The sequence below is a fragment of the Magnolia sinica genome, chromosome 4 (genome assembly GCF_029962835.1).
Source record: "Magnolia sinica isolate HGM2019 chromosome 4, MsV1, whole genome shotgun sequence".
Classification (NCBI taxonomy): Eukaryota; Viridiplantae; Streptophyta; class Magnoliopsida; order Magnoliales; family Magnoliaceae; genus Magnolia; species Magnolia sinica.
This window is the reverse complement of record NC_080576.1, coordinates 115,276,128-115,301,600: the sequence shown is the minus strand read 5'-3', so window position 1 is coordinate 115,301,600 and position 25,473 is coordinate 115,276,128. Positions and strand designations below refer to the sequence as shown.

The window sequence follows — 25,473 nt, the reverse complement described above, 5'->3', positions numbered from 1 at the left end:
GTAAGGTTTTTTTTATTTTTATTTTTTACACAAGCACTCACACCCCACACACACCCACGCATTCACACCACATAGTCGAATTTCACCACAATGGGTACTCGAACCCATGACCTTGTGTTGAAACTCTTGTGAGTCTACCACCGAGTCACCAATAAGCTTAATTGAAAAAGTAGATTGATTGAACAGTCTTAATCTCTGATTTATAGAAACTAATTGGCATAATTATGATTGTTGGTTATATTTCGTCTCATTTGTCCACTAACTGTCCATCAATCCACTAGTTAGGTCATCAAAATTGGTGATGTCTTTCATTTAGGATCATCTAATTGAGGCTTACAATTTGGATAGTTCAATTTGAGTAACTCATATGCCAAATATACAATTTCTTAGAGCTCACACGTTCAAGGTCACATGGTATCCTAGTTTTCTCTTTATAGTATTTCATCCCTGATTATTCAGATCATTCTTCAGGAGGATCGTACTCAGGACGAGCTTCATGGAAACAATTCACTAATAAGTCATCACCATCCACACAAAGATGAGTTAGAAACTGACTTGCTTGACCGTACTCCCCTGGTCTGTTAGTGAGATCTCTAAACAAGATCATCACCATGGTCCATCTACAAAGGACGCTTCTAGATGAACAGTCTAGGTCAGCACTAGGGAAAGGAGTGGGTATCTTTAACATTTCCCTTTGTCATTATCTTTGTGGAAATTCTTTTTAGCAAAGATGGTTTTGGTTTGATTTGCGGTCCTTAAAGACAGGCTCTGTTTGGTAGACGCCTAGATGAACTCATTTTGCATTTGATATGAAGATCTTTAATACATAATTGCTGTTAACTAAAATGGGATTAATTCGTTTTTAGGGTCTACCACAGAGGGCTAAAAATAGAATATAAATGCCAAAAAATTGGAGAATGAAGAGTTTGAAAGTTTAATAATGCTTTAACAAAAAAAAAAAAAAAAAAGACAATAAAAAATGCATATATACGACTGCATATATGTGGATAGCACATGTGGTAAAAAAACATAGATAATCCCACTCGGCTTGGACGATGGTCGAATCCCAACCTTTAAATCTAATTGAAACTACTAGTCTAATTATTTTCCTACTGGAAAAAAAAGTTAAAACAAGAGTATTGTTCCAAAGGATGAGTTTAATTGAACAAAATGAGTGTTGATCTGACTTTAAAATGTTAATGCAATTAAAGTTAATAGAGTTTAAAGAGTTTTGCCAACTATGCTCATTACCTATCTTCTATCTCATTACGTTGGAGATGGACTTCAGCAGATCTCTCTTCAGCGGGAGTTCAGACGTAGTCCTGCTTTTAGATGTTTCCACTCAAATTCGATCACACTCATTTCTTCAGCGGGAATTCAGATGTAGCCTGCTTTGAGATGTTTCTACTCAGATTCGATCGACACTCATTTTGGGTTTTAGGATCCTCTCTCTCTCTCTCACACACACAGAGAGACAGACACGAAGACATTTTCTAGAAGGTGGATGGTACCCTATCTTTAATGATATTTAAATTTGGAAAGAAAGACACATGCTTTATTTATATAACTCACACGCATCTACATTCTCTCTATCTCAAGACTCACACTTCATTTTTGTCTCTCACACATTCATTTTTGTCTCTCACACATTCATTTTGAAGTAACAGACGCGCACACACTTCACCTAAATCTTGAGTTGCTCCCGCTTCTCTTGAGGTCTTGCTAATCTACACATCCCATCTACCTGTAAGCATGAGAACATCCAAGCCACCCATCATGTGTAACCTGATGTACAATGGGTCTAGGATGACTTTATGGAGTGTTAGGATCAAAAGAAATGGGACCGGAAAGTTTGATGAAGATAAAAAACTGCCTAATGTGCACTATATGATGCAGGGCAAAAGCCGCCTAATGTGCACTATCGCTTCTGACGGCTATAGGAATCACACATATAATATGTCACTGAAAGCTATCGACTATGCATTGGCCAATTAACCAAAGGCCATTTTCCCCCTAACAGTTTTGCAAAATAAGGTCGTTATGGGGTTATATTTCAGTTCGAAGTAATTTTTTTAAAAGTTCTAATATTGTTATTTTTCACTTGTTTTAGGGTTTTGAGAGTCCAGTTTTATCTCCAAGTTCTTGCTAAGGTTAGACTAAGAATACTCAACGAGTTTGAGTTGAGATGTCTTTACTAATTTTAGTTAGTTTTACTATTTCAAGAGAGTTTAAGAGTCTTGGATGTCTTTACTAATGTAAGATACATCAAGTTGGTTATAGAGGACACTTCATTCATTGTTATCAATTATAGGTTTTAGAGGCCTTTTCCCCCCCTCCATGCACATGCTATGCTAGAAACCTTCATTTAGATCCTCTTACTAAACAATCAGGTCAATGCACTAATTAGGTGAGCCATAGTGTATGGGGAAAATGGATGATATATAATTGTGAGGATGGTCTCAACAAATGCATGGCTCCAGCCTTGGCTGGTGGAACTGGATGTCATTCAAGATATGGTCTTCCATGGAAGTCGGGTTCAAGGAAGAAAACTTCTTAGAACTCACATTATGTTGTTTGGTTAATAACTCAGAAGTTACATGGAACTGACGTCTTAAGCTCGGATATCAAAATCTTGAAACTCATCTTATTGCTACAAACGATAGATTGGTTCATATGCATATAAGATCAAGCACATGTATACAACATTCAAGCCACTTGGTGGGTCTAGACATGAATATTAGCCCTTGTCCATTTTCGTTAAAATTGTTCAATTTTTTTTTTTTTTTTTTAATTTCGAACAAGTGTGACCAGCAGACCTTTAATTTTATTAACCCTAACCATCATCCCTATTAAAAATCACTTTGTTTGGATGAGCTTAGCCATTTAATCAATTGCAAGGATTGTAAATGGCCCATTTAATCAATTGCTGGAAAGATCCGATTAACAATCTGGACTACCCATAATCTGGAGCGGTCTCTGATTGCATATCTTCCTTTTCTTTTATCGGATGATTTTAAGCATCCAATCAATAACTAGGAAAATGGATATACCATATATGACATGCTAGAAAAGGTATGATCATCAGTAATGGACCAAGAACCATATTAGGCCCACCGTTGATTGCCTATCCCTCTCCAATATTGATTGATCAAAACACTCTTAACCATGCTATTGATAAATTGGAAAATGGACAGACCATATTGATCATACCAGAAAAGTTTTAACCATTGATCTGGATCATCCATCGTGTGTGCCCCTTTTGATTGCCCACCTCTCTCAAAAAGTATTAAGTGATCCTAGTCATCCAATCAATGGCCAGTGATTATACTCGAAAAAGTGTTATCATTGACAACTTGTAAGCTTGCTCCATCTTTAAACTGCAAAAACCCTTTATCAAGTGAAACATTACCCTTTTCAAGTCCTAAAGAATTACTATTTTTAGAGAATGAATGGCACCTTCCTTGCTGAAGGTTTGTGAAAAGGTGAGTTGATATCCCTCAATGTTCTCTTTATTTAAGCTGCATAACAGACATAAACACCCTAATATACACCACTATATTGGATGAGATATCATCTTCATCATCATTTAAGCCTTATCTCAACTAATTGGAGTAAGCTTAACAAATCACATTCCACTCTATTGAGGTGGTCGTAACTTTAGTTAGACCATAAGTCTTAAATTCTTTTCTTACTACCTTAACCCCCGTCTTTCAGGCCTTCCTTTGTCCGTTTAGAGTCTTCTATTTACACCAACTCACTCCTAACCGGTCCAGTTCTTGGCAGTCGTTTGTACTATAAAATTTCTCCGTAAAAATGATTTTGGTATTCAAGGTCCGTGTAAAACTCCTATTGCCAAGTCTCCATTTCTTCCACCCAACTTGAATTTGCGCACGAGGAAAGCTGCCATAAGGAGCTCGGAATTTCCATCCGAAAGACTGTCTTTGTTACATAGTTGCATATAATCATTAGCTACAATCCAGATATAACACTGGTGGTACATGCAGGCTTTATTCGTGAGCCATTTATGCGTAGAAAGAGTTTAATGTCTCATGTGTGCGACTACATTTTTATTTTTTATTTTTATTTTTAGAACATTGGAGCTTTTGGTTCATAGCGGACACTTGAGGGGATATGGCCATTACCTTTCTCAGAAACTTTTTGGCTGTTCAAAATAGTTTCCAATTGTACTAAAACAGATCACGTGCTGGGAGCGGAATTGGGTGGCGACCCAACACTGATATCCCATAGTTACCGAACTCTGTGGGGTCCACTGTGATGCCCGTTTTTTATTCAAGTTGTTCACATGTTTTGCCAGCTCATTTTAGGACCAGCCCAAAATTGGACCAGCCCAAAATTGAAGCATGTCCAAAGCTCAACTGGATGACACCACAGGAAATAGTGGTGATTGAACCCCTACCCTTAACAACTTATTGAGGGGAGAAAAGTATTGGATGAAGCTGATATTGTGTTTTCTCTTCTTTCAGGTTTGCGTGGCCTTATGAAGAGGTTGGATGGTAAATAAACACAACGGTGGGCCCTAGCAACAAATTTTTATGTGGGCGGGGATTGGATGCTACCCCTACCAGGACCTAGCTAAAGATGGATGGTCCAGTCAGGGCCTTTGTGGGGCCCACCATGATATACATGTTTTATCCAAGCCGTCCATCCATTGTGAAAGATCATTTTAGGGTATGAGCCCAAAACGAAAGAAATTGAAGTCTCTGGTGGATTATACCATAGGAAACAGTGGGGATTGAATGCCTACCGCTAAAAACCTCCTTAAGGGCGATGGGAGTTTTGGATCAAGCTGATATTTATGTTTTCCCTTCATCCAGGTCTATGTGACCTTATGAACAGGTTGGATGGCAGATTAACATCAAGATGGCCCTAGGAAGGTTTCAATAGTGGGGTCATTGTCACCACTGCTTCTTGTGGTGTGGCCTACTTGAGCTTTTGATCTGCCTTACTTTCTTGGCTCATGCTGGAAAATGATTTTCACAATGGATGGACAGCTTGAATAAAACACACATATATATCATGGTGGCCCCACAGATCACCTGACAGGACCGTCCCTCTAGCTAGATTGGGCACTACCGCCACAGATGGAGTCCTGTTAGGGGATCTATGGGCCCACCATGATATTTATGTTTATTTGCACTATCATCCATTTTGACAGATCATTTTAGGGTGTGAAACCAAAAGAGAGGCTGATTGAAGGATCAAGTGGGCCACACCTTAGGAAGCAGTGGGGATTGAAAGCTTACCGTTGAAAACTTCTTAGGAGGTAGAGGTCAAGCTAATATTTATGTTTTTCCTTCATACAGGTCTATGTGATCTTATGAACAGGTTGGATGGCAAATAAACATATTAGTGGGCACTAGGAAGTTTTCAACGGTAGGAATTCAATCTCTGCTCTCCTGTCGTACGGTCCACTTGAGCCTTCAATCTCCCTCTTTTTTGGGATCATGCCTTAAAATCATCCGTCCTGGTGGGGATATTATCCAATCTGTGCCCCGCCAAAGTTATACTGAATTATAAGCATATCTGATCCAGTGGTTGACATTTAATTTAAAATAGCCAACGATACAAATCCCACAAACAAATCTCATCGGTGAGAGGCCTTGATCGTTCGTATCAATCTTAAGTTTGGATCTCTGACCCATTTTATTAAATTGGATTTGGATTCAATTGCTTGTATAATAGTTGTTTTAATGACAGGCCGTGCAGGGATGGCTCTCATACTACTCTGTTAGCCAGTTGAATAAATCCTCTATCCAAAAAAAAAATAAAAATACTCCCCCATAGGAGAAATGAAATCAAGGTTTGAAGTATTGTCCCAAACAGGTATCTATGGCCCCATGGGCATCCACATAATCCATGAACCATAATTCCATGACATGGTGCAACCAAAATTCAGCCTTGGGAATCATAAAAACAACGTTGTTGAACCGACGCTTGGATGGGTTTGCTTCCCAATATAAACATTCACAAATAGTTCCAGACCAGGGTGACAATCAGGCTAGACCTGATGGGCTGAAGCATGAGAAAGTCCAGCCCATGACCTGTGTAGATGCATCCTGGCCCAGCCCGCGTTTAGCTTGGCTGGGCACAACAGAAAATATATGCCCTACCAATGTTAGTAAGTTGATTTAGCTTAATGTTGATTTTACTTGTTGAGCATTTAGATAGATGCAAGATCATGTTCAACTCAATTAGTTATCAGACCTAAAATATCGGGCCCCTATTCAACCCGTGGGCCTCAAGGCCCAAGCTCAAACTGCAACTCAGTGGGTCAGTCTTGCCACCCCCGTCTTAAACTAGTTTCATAAACTTAACACCCATATAAATAGAAAAACAACAACAATATTAAAAGAATATTTTCAAATACACACCTGTATTCATCCCGTCTAACTGAAGTTATGGCCTTGATTGACAGTGGAATGGTGGAAAAGGATTTATGTAACCAACTCCAATTAGTTGAGATAAGGAACCTATATTCATCCTACGATTATATTTGAATCTCGGCGATGCTCTAGACCTTTAGCTGTGACAGAGGAAAAGGAACTCTGGGCCTTTAGCTGTGACAGAGACAAATGAACTCTAGATCCTTCTCAAGTCTCAGTACAGACAGCAGTCAAGTCATAGCTTGAAAATCGGGGTTGTTACATCTTTGATGCGAGTAGATTCAAATGACGGACTGTTGTATTCTTTCCTCTAGTTTCAAGACTTGAAGTCTAATATTCTTAAATTGTGGAATTGTAAATTTATGATGTATTAAACAATTCTAGATTATCCTAATGATACTGGAATACTTAGGTCACTTTGATTTAATTAAGTGGGCTCTACATTGAGGCCTAATTATCACAAACCTTGTGTTAATGGTGAGATCTAAATAAATTTGAAGTGGATAAGTTGTAATCCTTCATGTGAACCTTAAATTGGAACTTGATCAATCAAAGGTGGGCTGATCATATGAACTTAAATGAAAGTATGATTTGATTATGCTATGTAATTAGGGATTTATAAGTTGACTGAATCGGGTAACATCTTGGAATCATTGTCACCAAATTACATGTGAGTGATCCCAATATGTTTCTTCTCCGTCAGAATTAAGATAGATTTGCTGTGGTTGACTTGACCAGTTTTAATTAGTTACAACTAGTCTCACCGGTTTCACGTATTTAGTGCAATGCTAACAACTACACTGTTTTTCAAATTTGTCATCAGACAGCTAATGATAGAAAACCTCTTGACCTCACCGTCACACAGGTCTATTGCGCCCCAAATTTGGTATCCGCACAATGGAAACTTCTGAGTTGTTTTTTTTTTCCTGTGTGTGTGTGTTTAGGCATTTCCGAGCAGTAAGTTTTTAATCCCAACAATAGGTAAAATAAAATCTCATTTCTACTATACGATATTTACAAGTATAATGTTCACAAAGCTCAAGCTCGACAAGGATCGGAAGGCCCTCTTAGATCGGAAGGCCAAGGGCCATGCTACCTACAAGGCCAAGGGCAAATTCACAGCTGAGGTGGTCTCCGCTGCTGCTGGATCTGGCCCGTCCCTCCAAGAGGTCGATTAGATTGACAGTCATAGTAATGCCTCCTCTCTCTCTCTCTCTCTCTCTCTCTATTGAAATACTATCGACGGTTAGGATTTGATGCTGTTTTTCTTTTATATTTTTGGTTTTGTTTAGGGGACTAAATGTTATGGTTAATGACATTTTTGGTAATTTCGGATTTTGTTATGCTAAAAAAAAAAAAGTATAATGTTTACAAAATTGGCATGTATACCACAAAAGCAACAAAATAGTAGAATATCCAAAGTATGCTACTCCCAGGTCTGTCATGTCTCGAAAATAGAGCCCGAGCCCTTCACTCCACTCTTAGAATATATTATTTACAATTACATTGAATACACAAATTCCAAACACACGAATATACTACAGAAAATTCGAAGGAACTTAATATCAAATGCGACTAGCTAGTATAAAGTCTATGCTAAGCTACTCTTGCTGCCTGCCTTGCCCTGAAAAAAAGAAAAAAAAGGAGAGAATAAGAAATGCATGAGCTAAAAAGCCCAATGAGCACATCTCTCATATATGCAGTGTATTTATGTCATACTATGAAACTTTCCAATACCTGTATGTCAAAATACATCATGAATCCTTTATGCAATGCAATATGGTGAAATGCCACATGATGCCGTTAACATGATGCAGTGCAACAAATGCAAATGCCACGCTTTCAAGGCCAATATGATACCCAAACGCACCATTGTGTATGGTATCTCGCATACGCACCTATATGTGTGTGTAACTATTATTAGAACCATATTTTTGCGAGCAAAAGGCTCACTTGGCCACAGACACTCCCTAATAATCTCAAGTGAAGATAGTTTTCTAATTATCTGAAATTAGCTATTAAAATCCTGCTGTCCTTATAAAACCATTCATTAAGAGGTGCAAACTTATTCAGATGAATATCTGATCTAAAATACTAAGGGTAATTCATAATAGCCAAATCAACAAGTATGGAACCAACGTACTCTTGATAAATGATGCTCTCAGACGTGCTCAGAACTAGTGACATGAGTACCCATTTCCTGTTGCTTCACAATAGCTATTTCTATTGCCGGTGTTCTTTCTTCTGCTGATGTTGTTACCTCACTGTTGTCATTGTTGTTGCCATTGTCGTTTCTAGTTTTGTTGCTGTTGCCGATGTTAGGTTCCTTCTCCATAATTTCTTTACATTTTTTCACGGAACTAAATCTTTGTGAGATATAAGCATAAATACACAAGTTGATAAAGCTCAGTATCCCTAATCCCCAATAGAAATAATCCGCACGGCTACGATTCATGTTCTTTCCGAACCAGCTTGTTGCTTTACTTATTATGAGAGCCAAAAGTGCAAAGAGAAAGTATCCTGCTGCAAGCACGCTCTGAGAGAATGAGTACTCGAAGCTCTTCATACTAGGGAAGTAATCATTGAAGAAATCTTTGATCCCGCAGCTGACAAATCCATCCATTGCTCCTATCAGGAAAAACTGTGGAAATAGCCAGAAAATGCTCATCCTGATGTCACCGTATCCAAATCCCTCATACATTTGATGGAGTAAGTGGCAATTTACGCCTAAGTCGCATCCTTTATAAGTGTTCAACCTTCTTTTCTCCACTAGAGCAGCAGTCATGCAACACAATATTGAGGAGAACATCCCAAGACCAATCTGTGATTTGGGAATAAGTTCTTGTCCTAATATGGTTATCCTGTCAAGTGGTAGAAAGTGAACTGCATAGATTGCTGCCTTTGATAGTCCTGGCAACAGGAAGAGTGATGTGACTGGAATTAATATGGATCCAAATCGACGATCCATGTGGTATGCTTGCTCGATGAACAATGTTTTTTGCATTGATAATACTGTCCCACACATGACTAAAGTTGCCCAGATAGGGAACACACCCAAAAGAAGCTTATTTTCTTCTACTTCAGTTACTCTGCATAGCCTCCAATTGATTTTTTCTGTCTCCTTTTTTTCTTCCTGGTTTTTTTCTGTATCCTGTTGGCTTGGAGGAATGGTGTTTTTGTTCGCATCTTGATTGCTGGGACGAATGGCAGCCTTATCTAGGCACCTGCACATGCCAAAGGCTCACCAAATGTGGTTATGTTGGATTTGGAACAAAGAATAAAATATAGAGAATCCTCCCTGTGAATCACACATGCACACCTCATGATGTTCATTATTCTTGAGATTTAATATCAAATGGCCATTGGTTGATGGTATTTTAGATAATAATTATTTAAGGGTTGAAAACATTAAGATGAATTTTTGTTTAATGCAATTCTAATCCTGAAGCTAAATTGTGTTGACTTTAACAGCTAAGAGTGGTTGAGGATAGGTTGAATTGATTCCATCGCTGAATTAGTCCAGGGCAATGTGATAAGATCGGGCTTCTACCAATATGATAGGCGGGCCCTGACGGTTTTTTTTTTGTTTTTCTTGGGTTGAGGGCCCACCCGAATGGCCTTTCTTGTATAGCTTTTATGATTAATAAATTCAGTTTTTAAAAAATAGAATAAAATAAAGAAAAGTTTCTACCAATACCAAAGTTCAGCTAATCAATTTTAAGTCAATGACATATGAAAATGAGATTTTTCAAAAAGATAATGAATGAAAACTAACTGAAGATTAGGCACATTTGAGGCAGCTAAAATAAAATAATATGGCTTTTTTTAACGAAATAAATGTGAATAGATAGAACAAACAATGAGAAAACCATATTTTTGGGCTGAAATAAAATAAGATGGTTGATTTATTACGGACAAATCAGATGTAGCTCTAGTGGTCATGAACTCAGGTAACAGTCACACACTTTTCGGAAGTACAAAAGGACCCCCTCGTGTTCTTGATGGTCAACCGACTCTGCATTCCTAAGCAGGAGGAACGTGATTATTCTCAATGGTTGTAGCCCTACATCCATAAGGAATGCGGAGTGGATTGACCATCGATCTTTACACTGATTCTTTGCACAAAATATTAGGCGAAAAGTTCTCAATCTCGTTGGTTGATTGAATCTCATTGGTTGTTAACTTCGAGAGGTTATTTGTTATTGGTTAATTGATTTTAGGATATTTTCTATGGGTTAGAGATAGTATAACATTATTCCTATTACTTAACATTATGTGGCAATTAATTATTTATTGTAATTAAAATATAGAGTTAATAAAGAAGGCTCCTATGTTGGCTTGAAACTTCTGTTGTGTGTTTAGAGAAGAAGTTGCATATATAGCCCATTTTTAAAATTATCTGTGTATGTGCGTTTGCTTGTTGAGTCCCTCATGAACAGTGCATTTTGAATGTTTGATTTCGCTTGTGTGGGTGTTTTTCTTCTTCACTATCGTGGTTGAAAAACCGTCCAATTGGATTGTTTTTCTTCTTCACTATTGTGGTTTTGAAAAACCGTCCAATTGGATTGTTTTTCTCCTTCGCTATTGCGGTTTTGAACCACCATCCAATTGAGTCCCAGCTAACTCAGGTTGGTTGCATAATTCTTGTTTTGTCATTTCAATCTATTTGAAAGGTCATGTTGTCAGGATTTATGAGAAAAGGCTGTGACCAAAGCTTGATATTGGTGGACAAAGCGTGACACTAGCTGCCAACCTGACACAATCCTTCTCCTTTGCTTGAGCCTCCCATCGTAAGTTACTTAAGCTGCTTATACCTCAACTAGTTTATCTTGATTTCTACTTTTTAAGCCGAAGTGATTAAGTTACTTTAAGTTAAAAAAGTTACTTATAATTGATCTTAAACTAAACTTACTTATCTCAAATAAGTTACCTATCTACTTCTATAAATAGAAAAACTAACTTATTTAGTGATATCCAAACGAGCCCTAAAAGTATGAACTTCCATGGGCAGAGAAAATGACCAGTCCGAGTCAAGCAGAGCTCACCTTAGGCTATCAGTATGAGGCAAAAGATCGTTATGTTCCTCCTCAGGATTTTCATGGAGATGAGTTTTGTCCGTTGGGCAATCAAGATGCCTATTCAATGTAGCAGCCACAAAGACACGAATCACACGTGTGAGGGGGCTTTTGGGTGACTTATCATATTTGAGGTCGTAGGAGGACTTGCCACACCAAAACAAAATAAAAGCAACAACCATCACTCCTACAATTACCCAACAAGAATATCTCCACCCATATTCCTCTGCACAAAGAAGTATGATGGAGCCCACTGCCATGCCCAAAAACGAAGACGTCCACCACCAGATCTGGTGAAGGACCTTCGCTATATTCTTCCCTTCGTAGTAAGCATTTATCTGGTCTTCTCCGTAATTTTCAAGCAACGATTGAAAACAACCTTGGCCAGTTGCCATTAGAAGACACGCGACGTAGACAGAATATGCTGCTGCTATCCATATTAAACAAGATATAATGACTAGTGCCTGCAAAAAGTTTCTTCCCAGCTTTAAAAGAAGGACAGAGAAAAAAAAGATAAACATATCTATCCCAATCTCTTACTGTCCCTATACGAGATATTGATAAAAAAAATACCATTAGTGGCTTTTCACATGGATGAATTCAAATAAGAAACCTCATATGGTAAAAAAGAGATTTTTGACATATATACCCTCCCGTTTTGGGTAACAACATCATCCCTTTTCCACTTATGTTACATTTTTACCGTTATGTTATGCAAATAACGGCTCACTTTCATTCCTTTGTGGGACTCACCATGATGTGTGTGACATCAAATCCATCCATCATCTGTCCCAACTCATGTTAAGATGTTAGCTCAAAAAATAGGTCACTCCAAAACTCATCTGGGCCACACCAAAGATACAATCATCATCACCTTTCACTGTGATGTTTATTGGCCATCCAAACTATTTTTAAAGAGAGTCCTACCAAGATGAAACAAAATATTAGTCTGGTCTAAAACTTCAGTGGGCCTAGAGAAGATTTCAATGGTGGAGTTCCTATCCCACCTGTTTCCTACGGTGTGGCCCACTTGAGATTTAAATCTGAATGATTTTTGGGCTTGTTTACTCACATGGGCTGGTATAATGGATGGAGGTAGTGGATGTCACATGGACATCAAGATGGACCCATGGAGCTTTTTATTGCATGGTGGGAGTAATGCAAGTGAGGACAATTTTGTCATTTTAAAAATATGCTTAGGGTTGCAGCAGATAACTGGAGATAGGGTCTTCGATGGATAACTAAAAGGTCAGGGGCTTATTTGGCAATAGTCACAAGGGAATGGGTTTTATTGAAATGGGCCAAATGGGAGGAGCGCATGTCAAAAGCCCAAAACAGTTCTTAGGCTACACGTGGCATTGCATTTTTCACTGCATGAAAGTAAAAGCGGAAAAGGATTTTGACTGTACTGATCACGAAGGTTGGTCAAATTACCTAACGAGATTCAACCTTTCAAATATCCTAAGAGTGACCTTCTGACAAGCTTCCATAAATTACTTGGACCAAAATGCCCTTGTCCTTGTTTCAGTAGTTGTACAATATTTTAGGGAATAAGAAGCTACTTCGTATTTAATGCCAAGAAAGTGATGTGTATGGAACATTTTTTGCATGTAGGCAAAGACCAAACAAATGGGCCCCACATCAATGTATGTGTATAATCCATGCCGCCCATCCTTTTTGCCGTGTCATTTAAGGGCTAGGGCCCAAATATCAGCCTCAATCAGAGCTCGTGTGGGACACATAATAGAAAATAATGGTGACAATGGAATCCACTGTTGAAACTTTTCAAGCTCACTGTGATGCTTGTTAAAAGTGGACGCTGCCAAAGTCAAGACTTTTTTGGGCCCATGGCGAGCAGGCCAACAAGGTGGACGGAACGGATCACCTTATTGTGGGCCTTAGGTCATGTCATTTTAGGTGTAAAGCCTAAATATCAGCCTAATCTAACGCTCGTGTGGGCCAACCCATTAATGTATGTGTATAATCCATGCCGCCCATCCTTTTTGGGCCCACGACGAGCTGGTAGACAAGATGGATGGAACGAATCACCCCATTGTGAGTCTTAGGCTATTGTACTAATGACTATCCTTTCATTTGGTAGTAAATGAAGTGAACATGCAACAATCACGACTCATATATCATGATAACTACGATTCATGATAATTACAACCCATATAACATGACAACCACAACCCATATAACATGGCAACTACGACCATGCAAACCACGATCCATATGTGACCCATCTACCAAATATGTCCGATATGGATATTCTATGGACAACCACAATCTATATAACATGACAACCACGACCCATATAACATGATAACTACGATCCATGACAACTACAACTTATATAACATGACAACCATGACCCATATAACATGACAACTACGACCCATATGGGACCCATATGCCAACCACGTCCCATATGGCTACTCCATGAACAACCACGACCCATATAACGTGATAACCACGACCCAAATAACATGATAACTATGACCCATGACAACTACAACCCATATAACATAACAATTACGACCCATATAATATGACAATCAAGACCCATGCAAACCACGACCCATATACCAACTACGTCCCATATGACTACTCCATGGACAACCAAGACCCGTATAATATGATAACTCCGATCCATGACAACCACGACTCATATAACATGACAACCACGACCTATATAACATGACAATGACGACTCATACAAACCATGACCCATATGGGACCCATATGCCAACTATATCCCATAAGGCTACTCCATGGACAACCACGACCCATATAACATGACAAACACGACCCATATAACATGATAACTCCAATCCATGAAGACCACGACCCATATAACATGACAACTACGACCCATATAATATGGCAACGACGACCTATACAAACTATGACCCATATGGGACCTATATGCCAACTATGTCTCATATGGCTACTCTATGGACAACCACGACCCATATAACATGACAACTATGACCCATATAGCATGACAACTACAATCCATATAACATGATAACTACGATCCATGACAACCACAACCCATATAACATGACAACCACGACCCTTACGTCATGACAACCACGACCCTTACTGCATTACAACCACCTGATGTGACTTATGTTATTATACATATATCATTTGCACGACTATGGCATGACTTGCACTAACTTGGTGACTACACGGGATAAACGATATCTACGCATGTCATGACTACATGGGATAAATGATATCTATGTATGTCATGCACTAACTTTGATAGACAGTAAGGATCTTATATGCAAGTCACGCCATTGTCGTGTGTATGTAGCTATATGGGACGTAGTTGGCATATGGGTCTCATATGGGTTGTGGTTGTCATGTTATATAGGTCGTGGTTGTCATGGGTCGTAGTTATCATATTATATGGGTCGTGGTTGTCATGTTATATGGGTTGCAGGTGTAATGGAGTAGCCATATGAGTCGTAGTTGCCATATGGGTCCCATATGGGTCGTGGTTTGCATATTATATGAGTCGTGATTGTCATATTATATGGGTTTTGGTTGCGATATTGCATGACAACCATGACCCTTGCCTCATGACAACCATGACCCTTAAACATTACAACCACGACCTTTACCACATTACACTAAGTTGGTGACGTGCCCAACATGCGCACGACTATAGCGTGACTTCCACATAAGATCCTTACCGTGCATCAAAGTTAGAAAAGTAACGTGCCCATCCGTACTAAAGCTAGCCTGATGTTTTTCGAATATAAGATGATTATTAATAGATCGTATGAGCAAGAAATGTAGGCTATATGGGTCATGGTTATCATGTTATATGGGTCCTAGTTGTCATATATTATATGGGTTGTGATTGTCATGTTATATAGGTTGTGGTTGTCATATTATATGTGTCGTAGTTGCCATATGGGTCGTGGTTTGCATGAGTCGTAGTTGCCATGTTATATGGGTCGTAGTTGTCATGTTGCCTGGATCGTGGTTGTGGTTTTCAATGTGTTCACTTCCTTTTCTACCAAACCATTGGTACCATAACTTAAGGGTCACAATGGGGTGATTTGATCCATCCACCTTATCGGCTAACTCGCTATGAGTCCGAAAAGTCCTGACTTGGGCAGTATCCACTTCTGTCCACCTTGTCAGTTGATATTTGGGCTTTACCCCTAAAATGATACGGCAAAAAGGATGGACGGTATGGATGCCTTACCCTTAAAATGACACGACATGGATTATGGACGGCATGGATGCCTTACTCCTAAAATGACATGGCATGGATGCCTTACCCCTAAAATGACATCATGGTGGGGCCCACAGAGCACCGAGCACCAGCCATTGCCTGGTGGCAGGGGGGAGTAGCCAATCTATCACTTTCTCAGGAGAGTAGACATTCCATCTCTTCAGGACCGTGCGACTTCTGAGCCAAGGATGTAGGCATTTTCATTCGAAACAATATCCAAAGCTTGTCATAAGGCCACTCTTAAGAAATTTGTAAGGTTGAATGTCGTAAAGTAATTTGACCAAAATTCAAAGTCAGTACGGTTAAAATCCCAAAAGGAAATTGCATTTTCAGTCAAATGACCTTTTCCTAATAAGATTCCATGGTAGTGATAAGTTACCATACTGGTTATGCGTGATCAACTCTTATGTGTGTGTGGATCCTTACTCTTGCTCGGGTGGTAGACTCATAAATAAATAAATAAAAAACCTCTTACGTGTGTGCGTGCGTGCATGCATGTGATCAACTCTTGTTGTATTTGTGCACATGCATGGATGAGTACACGAGATCATCTCTCATTTGTGGAACTACACGTTTCCCCAAACACAACTGAAATTGATATATGAAGCTTGAAATTTGGTTTTAAGCGGGTCTTAGTTCTTAGCTAAAATATCGACCCACCCATTGCCATCCCTAGTGATAATCACCATAATCTGACCTTCTTCCCATGTGGAGAACTTACAATGATATAGATGATGGTGGATATCATGATCATCCGGTACTTGCCAAAATAAGCATCAGCGACAAAGCTCCCAGCAATCGCCATTAAAGATGTGAAGCTCATTTGAATAGCGAAGACTATTGCATTGCGTGCCATATTCTTCCCCAAACCTCTTCTTAGGATAAACATCAAGTTTCCCATGATTGCATTGCCAACAATGGCATCACTGAATATTAGACCTGCGTGAAGCACCCACAAACATCAAAACAAAAAAAAAAGAAGTAATTTAATGAAGCCATGATGTATGTGTGTGTCTATATATATATATTTCAAATATAGTTAAAGGAACCTTGAATTTTTAAGTTATATAGACCCAAACGTGAAGTATTTTATATTAAAGTGAAAAATCTCTTTAACTAAACTTTTTCTCAATGAATCAAAGTAAATGCAAGGATTAATCTCTTAATCAAGGGAGACATATTTCATTAATCAAATGAAAGATAGCTAGAGACAAATCAAAATGTTTCTATTTTAGTAGCTTGGGGTGATATAAGACGAACTAATTAAGAACCATTGTTTAAAAATTCGCCAAGTCAACTAGGAACTCAAGGGGAATTTTGAGTCTAGGTTCTTATTGGACAAATGCTAAGCCCCTTTACATACAAACTAAGGGCCCGTTTGTTAAATCTAAAATTCGAAATTTGAATCTAAAGTCTGAATCTGAAATCTGAATCTGAAGTCGGAAAACTAATTGTGAATCTAGAATAACTTGTGTTATGGGAAAATATGGGCCGACCTCGGAAGATACGTACTCGGCTCGGCCGATTGAGTGGGCATGCCTAGGCAAGAATACTTTCGACCCTAGTTGAGGAAAGGGCGACTCAGCCAGTTGATAGGACTCGCCGTAACAAGCCGGACGACTAAGGCCGATGAGACGAACCTCGGATCGTTAATGACCGCTCGTCAAACCCAGTCCGGTAGTAACCAAAGTTTAGACTCCAAGTTCTTTTATAGAGCTTTCACATCAACCTGGAACCCGGAAGAAGCCATTACACATTCCCACTGTTGGCTCCAACCCGATCCTTGCCGACCAATGGCCAGGCTTGACCTACGTATGGGTTCGAACCGTTAGAAGACGGACTCAGACTATAGGGTTGGCTTGGACGGAGATGGAGCCTATTGTCATACTCGGGGAACAGCTCTAGTAACGCACACATGGAGTAAGATCCGGCGCATGATCTTCAGGTAACTGCCAACATCCGTGTGTGCATCTCTCCCTCTTGTTGTTAGAGATCGTGCCGAGAATGACGGGCACAGTTACTTTGATCAAAAGGTATAAATAGGAGACATATACATTGGAACATGTATGCAAGATCTCACACCTTAAGCCTCAACCACACTACTTAGACCTAGATTCCTAGCCTAACTTTGACATCGGAGGGTCTCCTTTGTCCTTCTCCTGTGCGGGCTTACAGGGCTCGACGCGAGTGTTCGGAGCTCGGCGAGGGCGATCCGGATTCTGGCATCAACAACTTGTTTGTTAACTAACGTCTGAAATGTTCGAAATATATATATATATATATATATTAATTTGACACATTTACCCATATGAAACAATTGTGATTGAATCTAACATTTAAAAACGCCATGAATTTCACTGAAACGTTTGTTTGTCATCCAACCTATTGAAAAGGTCAGAGATGAAGAGATGACACAAATATCAACATGATCCAAAGCTTTTATGGCCCAAAAGAATTTTTAAATGGTTAATCACCACTGTTTCATATATAAAGGTCCATCTAAGATTTGAAGCTAATTTATTTTTTGGATCATGCCCTAAAATAAGCTTTTAATATAGATGGATGATATGATGTAGTCACATATATCACAATAGGCCCCCAGGTGTGAGCCAAATTTCAGGGAAAGGCCTTTCCTAGGAAGTTTGTGGGGCCCACCACGATGTTGGTGTGAAATCTACCTGTCCATCCATTTTGTGAGATCATTTTAGATCATAGTGCTAAAAATGAGCTGTATCCAATACTCAAATGGGCCGAAAATGTGAGGATTGGATGCCCATAATTAAAATATTCATGGGGCCACAGAAGTTTTCAATCATGCTAATATTTGTGGTTTGAGTTCATCTCACTAGGAATGACATTATGAACCGTATTGATGGCATGTAAACATCACTGTTAACTCGGGGAGATTTCAATGATAGGAATTTTCCTACCCACCTTTTCCTTCAGTGTGGCCCACTGAAGACTAGTATCCTCTTAATTTTTTGTCTCGAGTCCTAAAATGATCTCAAAACACGGATGAACAGATTAGATTTATCACAAACATAATAGCGGGCTCCACCTAAGATTCCAGAGCAATAACTTCCTGCGAAAGGCATTTTGACATGATTCACACCTTAAATCTGGGAGGGAATTGTGTACTACCCCACAAGATCTACCTAAATATGGACAATTAAGGGCTTTGTGGGGGCATATCATGAAAATATATATATATATATATATATATATATATATATATATATATATATATATATATATATATATATATATATATATATATATATATATATATATATGTTTTATCCATACCGTCCTTTCAATTTTCATATTATTTTAGAAATTAAGACAAAAAACAAGGCAAATATAAGACTTAAGGGGGCCACACTACAAGAAATTGTGGGATTGGGTGCCTATCATTGAAAACTTCTTGGGGCCACAGAAGGCTCTGATCAAGCTGATTTTTGTGTTTTTTCAAGGTATGTGTGACCTTATAAAGAGATTTGATGGCAAATAAGCTTCACGGTAGATATCAGGAAGGTTTTAACATAGTCATTCCTATCCCGCTACTTAAGGTAGCCTGGTTGACTTGAGCTTTGGATGTGCATCTTTTTTCGGATCATACTTTGGAATGATATAAAAAAGTTAATAGACGATGTGGATCTAATACATAAATCATGGTGGGCTCAGAAAAGTGCTCCATGTTAAAAGTTGGGACGTGTATAACACAAGGGAGAAAAATCTTTGTGGCAGACGACAATTTTGGATTAAAAAAAATAAAATAAAATCACGGAGCCAATTCTTGATTCCCCGCTAAGCTAGACTCTTATCACGGAAAAATTTCGGCATAAATTGGAGTGTTTTCCTTCTTCTATGTTAACAAACACTACTAAACATGAAACATTTTCCAGATTCCGTGTTAAGTGCAAAAATTCAGCGTTAACAAACAGGCCCTAAGCCTTTTATTTCTACTTAAAAACAATCTTTCTATTTCGTTAAGTGAGATTAATCAAAGGAAGACTTATGTTTCATTAATCACATGAAAGACTGAAAACTCGGAAATGCTTCTATTTCTATCACTGAGATGACAGAATACAAACTGAATATACAAAATATTTGGCCGACAAAAAACTCATACGGAGTGCACCAATGACGACAATATTGTGAGGCTTGCGCCATGGCGTTGCACCCGAGTTTTGGATCAGTCTGATTTCTGCGTATTCGCCGTCATCTTGATGAGTCACAGTTAATGAACATATTTGATGAAAGATACACACGATGATGGTCCCACAAACAAACCTATGGTTGGCATCAAACCCCATTCTTCCTTGTGGTGTGGCCCACCTGAGCTTATATATATATATATATATATATATATATATATATATATATATATATATATATATATATATTACTTATTTTTTTATTTACACACGCACACACACCCCCACACACTCACGCTGTAGTGTGATTTCACCACCTGTGGATACTCGAACCCTTGACCGGGTGTTGAAACTCCTGAGAGTCTACCACCGGAGCAAGAGTAAGGATCCAGGCCCACCTGAGCTATGGATCTTGCTGATTTTTTTGCCCCAGTGCCTAGCATTGAGGATCACACCTGATGGATGGAGTGGATATCAAATAGACAACATGATGGGCCATAGAGCTTGGGTATTTTCAGCACTGGTAAAACAGATGTTGCAGAGGATTCTGATCCGGGACCACTGGCCATCTCCAACAAAATGTAAAGGTGCTTGGATCGGATCTCAGTGGGTCAAGCAATCCTCTATTTTGCAACTTGGAATAAATTGCTCATGTGGCATATCTATGATGTTCCAGGACAATCATCAGCTGGTGCATCCTGTCAGAGATGGTCCATCATCTAAATTTCATACAGTTTGAAAGAGTTGGTTGTTAGATGGGGACCATCACTAAGTTCTAGTTATGCAGACCTTGGAATCGAGCCGACCGGGAACAACAGACCTTGGAGTCGAGTTTTGGAGTTTTTAAATATAGATGAATGGCCTGGATCATGGGGTAGGGGGAGAAGGGGTGATCCGCTCTAGTTGTCTTCGAGGGGGTGAGTCTCTCTACTGGTCTGCTTAATTAAACATCAACTTAATAATGAAATTATTTGATTACCTGCAGCGAAGATGGTAGGTTTCCATGCTTGAAGATAGTTCCTCATCTTGCTAGGCATCTTCAATGGACTAAAGAAGTAACGGAGTACCAACTGCAATGAATCTACTCTTAAGTAAAATCAGGTCTATAATTGCCGGTCCATGTCAGGTAGGCCCCATCACCTATTGTGTCCAAAAAACAGGTTTATCTATTCATTTGGTGGGCCACGCCTATGCAGATAAGGTTTGGATGGTTGGAAAGATATGTAAAAATAGTCTGCATTCAACATCCATGCATGGCCAAAGGATGGCCCAGTCGTCCAAACAATTTGTTTAGGAAAGGTGCATGATGAGGCCCAACTACCTGATTGAAGGATGGGGATTGCGTGGTGCCTCAACATGACGGGATTTGATTGGGCCATGTGGTGCTAATAGAGATGGGGCCCGGTCAAGTACATAGTCAACTAAACAACTCACATGGGCTCTACATCTAACAGCAGCATGCCGCGTAATCAAATCCCCCCACATCAGATCACCATGGACATGAATGATGGCAGGGTCACCACACAGTCCGTGCGCTTGTTGAAAAGGAAAGGTGAGAGAGCAAGCGTACCTGTAGACCACGGACCAAAGATGATTCACAATATGGTCGAGTTTTCTATAATAAAAATGTAGCCCGTGTTTCAGTACTGATCCCAACAGTCGGTCTATTCGGCCCCACCATGAATGAAGTATGAGCAAAGGCCTCCTCAATTGTCTGGTCCCAACCTTTCAATCTCTGGTTCAAGTGAATCCCGTCAGAAATTGTATAGATGGTGTACTATTAATCAAATTAAACCATCAAAATTTTGGGACCCAAAATGCTGGAATTGAAAAAGTAGATTGATTGAACCGTCTTAATCTCTAATTTGTAGACACTAATTATAATAAATCATCACAATCCATATCAAGATGAGTTAGAAACTGACTCACTTGACTGTTGTCTCTAACTCGCCTGGGTCTGATGGTGAGATCTCTAAGCCTGCGTTTAGATACACCTTGATAAGTTATTTAACGGACAGCAGCAAATCAGCTACTTAGGTGGCAAAAGTTTTTTTTTTTTTTTTTTTGTTTTGACACACAAGAGATCCAAGCCACTTATCTGTATAGAAAGGATTACAATAATGGTGATTTGCATCCTCTAAGGGCAAAGTATCAGTAACCTTTACTGTGTTTTCCTGTCTGACTATAAGATTACATGAATTTATAAAAACCCTTCGAGCACTGAACTAACGAGGATATAATTCAGTAATTGACGCCTCATTCACAGACCATGGATGTAATTTGTTCTTAGATTGATCCGACTCACTTGCCCGCGAGTAGTACTCGCCCACAGGCATGTCTGATGTCATTCTGCTAGCCACGAAAATTGCAGGCTGTGAAGGTGAAGGGAGAGTAACAGAGTAGCTGTTGAGCATGAGAACAACCGTCGACATGGTGGGTCTTACCGCAACATCTTCTTGAAAAGTTAGTTACATAAACTATCTTCCTTCTTCCCCATCAACTAAAAAACTGATCATTGATTTGGGCAGGCATGTTTGATGGCCACGGTTGTGGGTGGTAAGGGATGGAAGGAGCGGTGAGATAGAGGGAATGATGGTTGTTGCTGCTGCCATGAGCGTTGGCACCACAGCTACCGCCAGTGAGCCCTGAGAGAGAGAGAGAGAGAGAGAGAGAGAGAGAGAGAGAGAGAGAGAGAGAGAGAGAGAGAGAGAGCTGTAGTTGCCGCTGCTGCTTCCATGGCTGGGAGAGAGAAGAAATAGACATTGAGAATGTACAAAGAGGAGAGAGAGATAGAGAGGGAGAGAGGAGAAACAGAGATTGAGAGTCTCTCTCTCTCTGGTAGGTAAGATTGCTGTTGTTTGCTAAACATATCTTCTGAAACAGTAGAAACTGAAATTAGCTACTTGAGGCATAAGTAGCTGAAGCAAAACGACTTACGATTACAAGTAGCTGAAGCAAAACGACTTACGATCAATATTGTAGCCATGGTTCATCTACAAAGGAGGCTTCTAGTTGAATAGTCTGGGTCAGCGTAGGGGAAAGAAGCAAACACCTAAACATTTTCCTCAACCCCTTACCTTTGTGGGAGTTTTTTAGCAAAAGATGGTTTCGTTCGATTTCAGTTCTGGAAGAAGACTAAGGCTCGGTTTCTTTGATGCCTAAAAAAATGAGTTCATCTCGTTTTAGTTAGCAATGATCATGTAATTACTGTTAACATGAACTCCTTTTGCATTAGAGATCAAGGTCTCTAATGTATAATTACTAGTAACTAAGATAAGATGAATTCATTTTTAGGTGTATATCACACAAGGCCTAAAAATAGAATGTTAATGCCAACAAAATTTGGAGAACTAATAGTTTGAAAGTTTAACAACTCTTTGATGGACAAAGACAGTAAAAAAAAAAAGCCCATATATGAATGCATATATGTGGATATCACATGTGGAAAGACATATATATAATCCCACACAGATAATCCCAATTGGCGTGGATAGTGTTCGTGCAATCCCCACCTTTAAATCTCATTAAAACTACTCAGTTTAATTATTCTCTTGCTGAAAAGAATAGTTAAAACAATAGTATATATTGTTCCAAAGGATGAGTTTAATTGGTTTGAGAACAAAAAGAGTTTTGCCAGCTATGCCCATTACCTTTCTTCTATCTCATTACGTTGGAGGAGGACTTCGATAGATCCCTCTTCAGCTGGAGTTCAGATTTAGCCCTGCTTTGAGATGTTTCTACTCAGATGCTATCAATGCTCAGTTTTCGGGTTTTAGAAGCCTCTCTTTCAAAGACATATAGGGACATCTTTCTTAGAAGGTGGACGATATCACCCATCTTTATTGATATTTAAATTTATAAAGAAAGGCATAAATATTTTATTTAAATGACACACATATAGTCTCGCCCTGTCCCAGACTATCACTTTATTTCTTTCTCACACACACAGATTATTAATTCACACGCGCGCGCACACTTCACTTTTCATCTAAATCTTGAGTTGCTTCTGCTTCTCTCTTGAAGTCATGCAAATCCACACATGTCATCTACATGCAAGCGTGAGAACATCCAAGCCATTCATCTGCTGTAACTAGATGCATAGGATGACTTTATGGAGTTTCAAGATCAAAAGAAATTGGGCCGGAAAGTTTGTTGTAGGTCAAAAACTGCCTAATGTGCACATAGCTTCTGATGGCTATAGCTTGGCAACCGGTTATGGAAATCACACATGTAATATGTCATTGAAGGTTATCGACTATGCCTGGCCAATGGACCAAAGGCTATTCGCCCTTTGAATAGTTTTATAGAAAAAATAAAAAGTTGTTTTAGGGATTCATATTTCAGTTCGAAGTTAATTAAAATTTACTATTTTAAGTAAGTTTCAATATTGTTATTTTTCTCTTGGTTTAGGATTCTAAGAGTTTAGTCTTATCTCCAGGGAGTGGATTGGATACTGACAAGGTCAGTAGCCAAATCACTATCGAAGTTACGTCACCAAGCTCTGTGAACCCGACCATGATGCATGTGTTGTATCTATACTGTCCAACCATTTTTAGAGATCGTTTTATGGCATTACAAAGAGAATGAGATAGATCTAAAGTTCAAGTGGACCCCACCATAGAAAATAGTAGAGACAGCGACATCCACCGTACTCAAAACTTCTTAGGGGCCACAGTAGTTTCTGTTGAAGCTGATATTTTTGTTTTCACTTCATCCATCTCTATGTTAACTTATGAATAGGATGGATCTCAAAAATACATCACTGTGGGCCCTATAAATGTTTCAACGGTGGGTGTGATGGCTCCCACAGTTTTCTATGGTGGGTCCGTGGGTCCACTTGAAATTTAGATCTCTCTCTCTCTCTCTCTCTCTCTCTCTCTCTCTCTCTTCCAAAAAAGAAAAAGAAAAAAGAAAGGCCCAGAATCAAGCCCAACAGCTCCATTGATAGGCAAAATATACAACTTAGCCTATATTCGGGCTAGCCAGCAACATTTTAGCTGCACTGCCTATCGTATTCTATATATCCAGGCACTTTTCTTTCTAATAGACACAAGGCCGGTTTTGTCCAACAGAACACAGCCTTTAATCAAACGAGGGAGGAGAGAGACGCTCGAGAAAAACTTTTCCATCAGCTGACCGTTTGCTTTCCTCATAATAAGGGAGATAGTGAAGGTTCTTCTACTCCATAATTCCCTGATCCATCTCATTCTCTTTGCAATGCCATAAAACGATCTTTGAAAATGGCTAGACCGTATGGATACAACACATGCATTATGGTGGGGTCCACAAGCTTGGTGACCTCACTTCAGTGGGGATTTGGCTACTGTCCTTGTCAGTATTCAATCTGCGCCCTTATCTCCAAGTCCTTACTTGGGTTAGACTAAGAATAGTTAATGGTGTTTTGAGTTTAGATGTCTTTGATATTTTTGGCAAGTTTTATTATTTTGAGAATATTTAGAAATTTTGGTTATTTTTGCTTATATGAGACATATCTAGTTTGATGCAAATAACAATATTTTAGTGTTATCATTTTTTTTTTTTTCTAATTTTAATTTTTTTAAAATTTTTTTAAACATTTT

General features: G+C 39.0%; 1 protein-coding gene across 2 annotated transcripts; it reads right to left on the bottom strand.

Annotated features, from left to right (window-relative positions):
* Positions 1-7,890: 7,890 nt before the first annotated feature.
* On the bottom strand, positions 7,891-23,012 carry LOC131243980 (protein NRT1/ PTR FAMILY 5.6-like). Of its 2 annotated transcripts, XM_058243642.1 has the most exons (8): positions 22,863-23,012; positions 21,816-21,872; positions 21,465-21,627; positions 20,874-20,964; positions 16,459-16,676; positions 11,450-11,943; positions 8,548-9,628; positions 7,891-8,028 (listed from the first exon to the last, which is right to left on the bottom strand). In XM_058243642.1, the coding sequence occupies exons 4-7, from the start codon at positions 20,929-20,931 to the stop codon at positions 8,566-8,568; spliced, it is 1,833 nt and encodes a 610-aa protein (XP_058099625.1). In that variant the 5' UTR covers positions 20,932-20,964; positions 21,465-21,627; positions 21,816-21,872; positions 22,863-23,012; the 3' UTR covers positions 7,891-8,028; positions 8,548-8,565. The 2 variants fall into 2 exon arrangements, with proteins under 2 accessions (XP_058099625.1, XP_058099626.1); XM_058243643.1 differs by lacking the exons at positions 20,874-20,964; positions 21,465-21,627; positions 21,816-21,872; positions 22,863-23,012 and adding an exon at positions 20,031-20,058.
* Positions 23,013-25,473: the final 2,461 nt, after the last annotated feature.

Excerpts from the sequence above, each read along its gene's own strand:
- LOC131243980 (XM_058243642.1), bottom strand. The coding sequence starts at position 20,931 with ATGCCTAGCAAGATGAGGAACTATCTTCAAGCATGGAAACCTACCATC. Across the intron at positions 11,944-16,458 it reads CCACCATCATCTATATCATT|GCACTAGTCATTATATCTTG; the intron begins GTAAGTTCTCCA and ends AACTTTTTGCAG. Across the intron at positions 9,629-11,449 it reads CCTCATACTGATAGCCTAAG|GTGCCTAGATAAGGCTGCCA; the intron begins GTGAGCTCTGCT and ends TGGCATGTGCAG.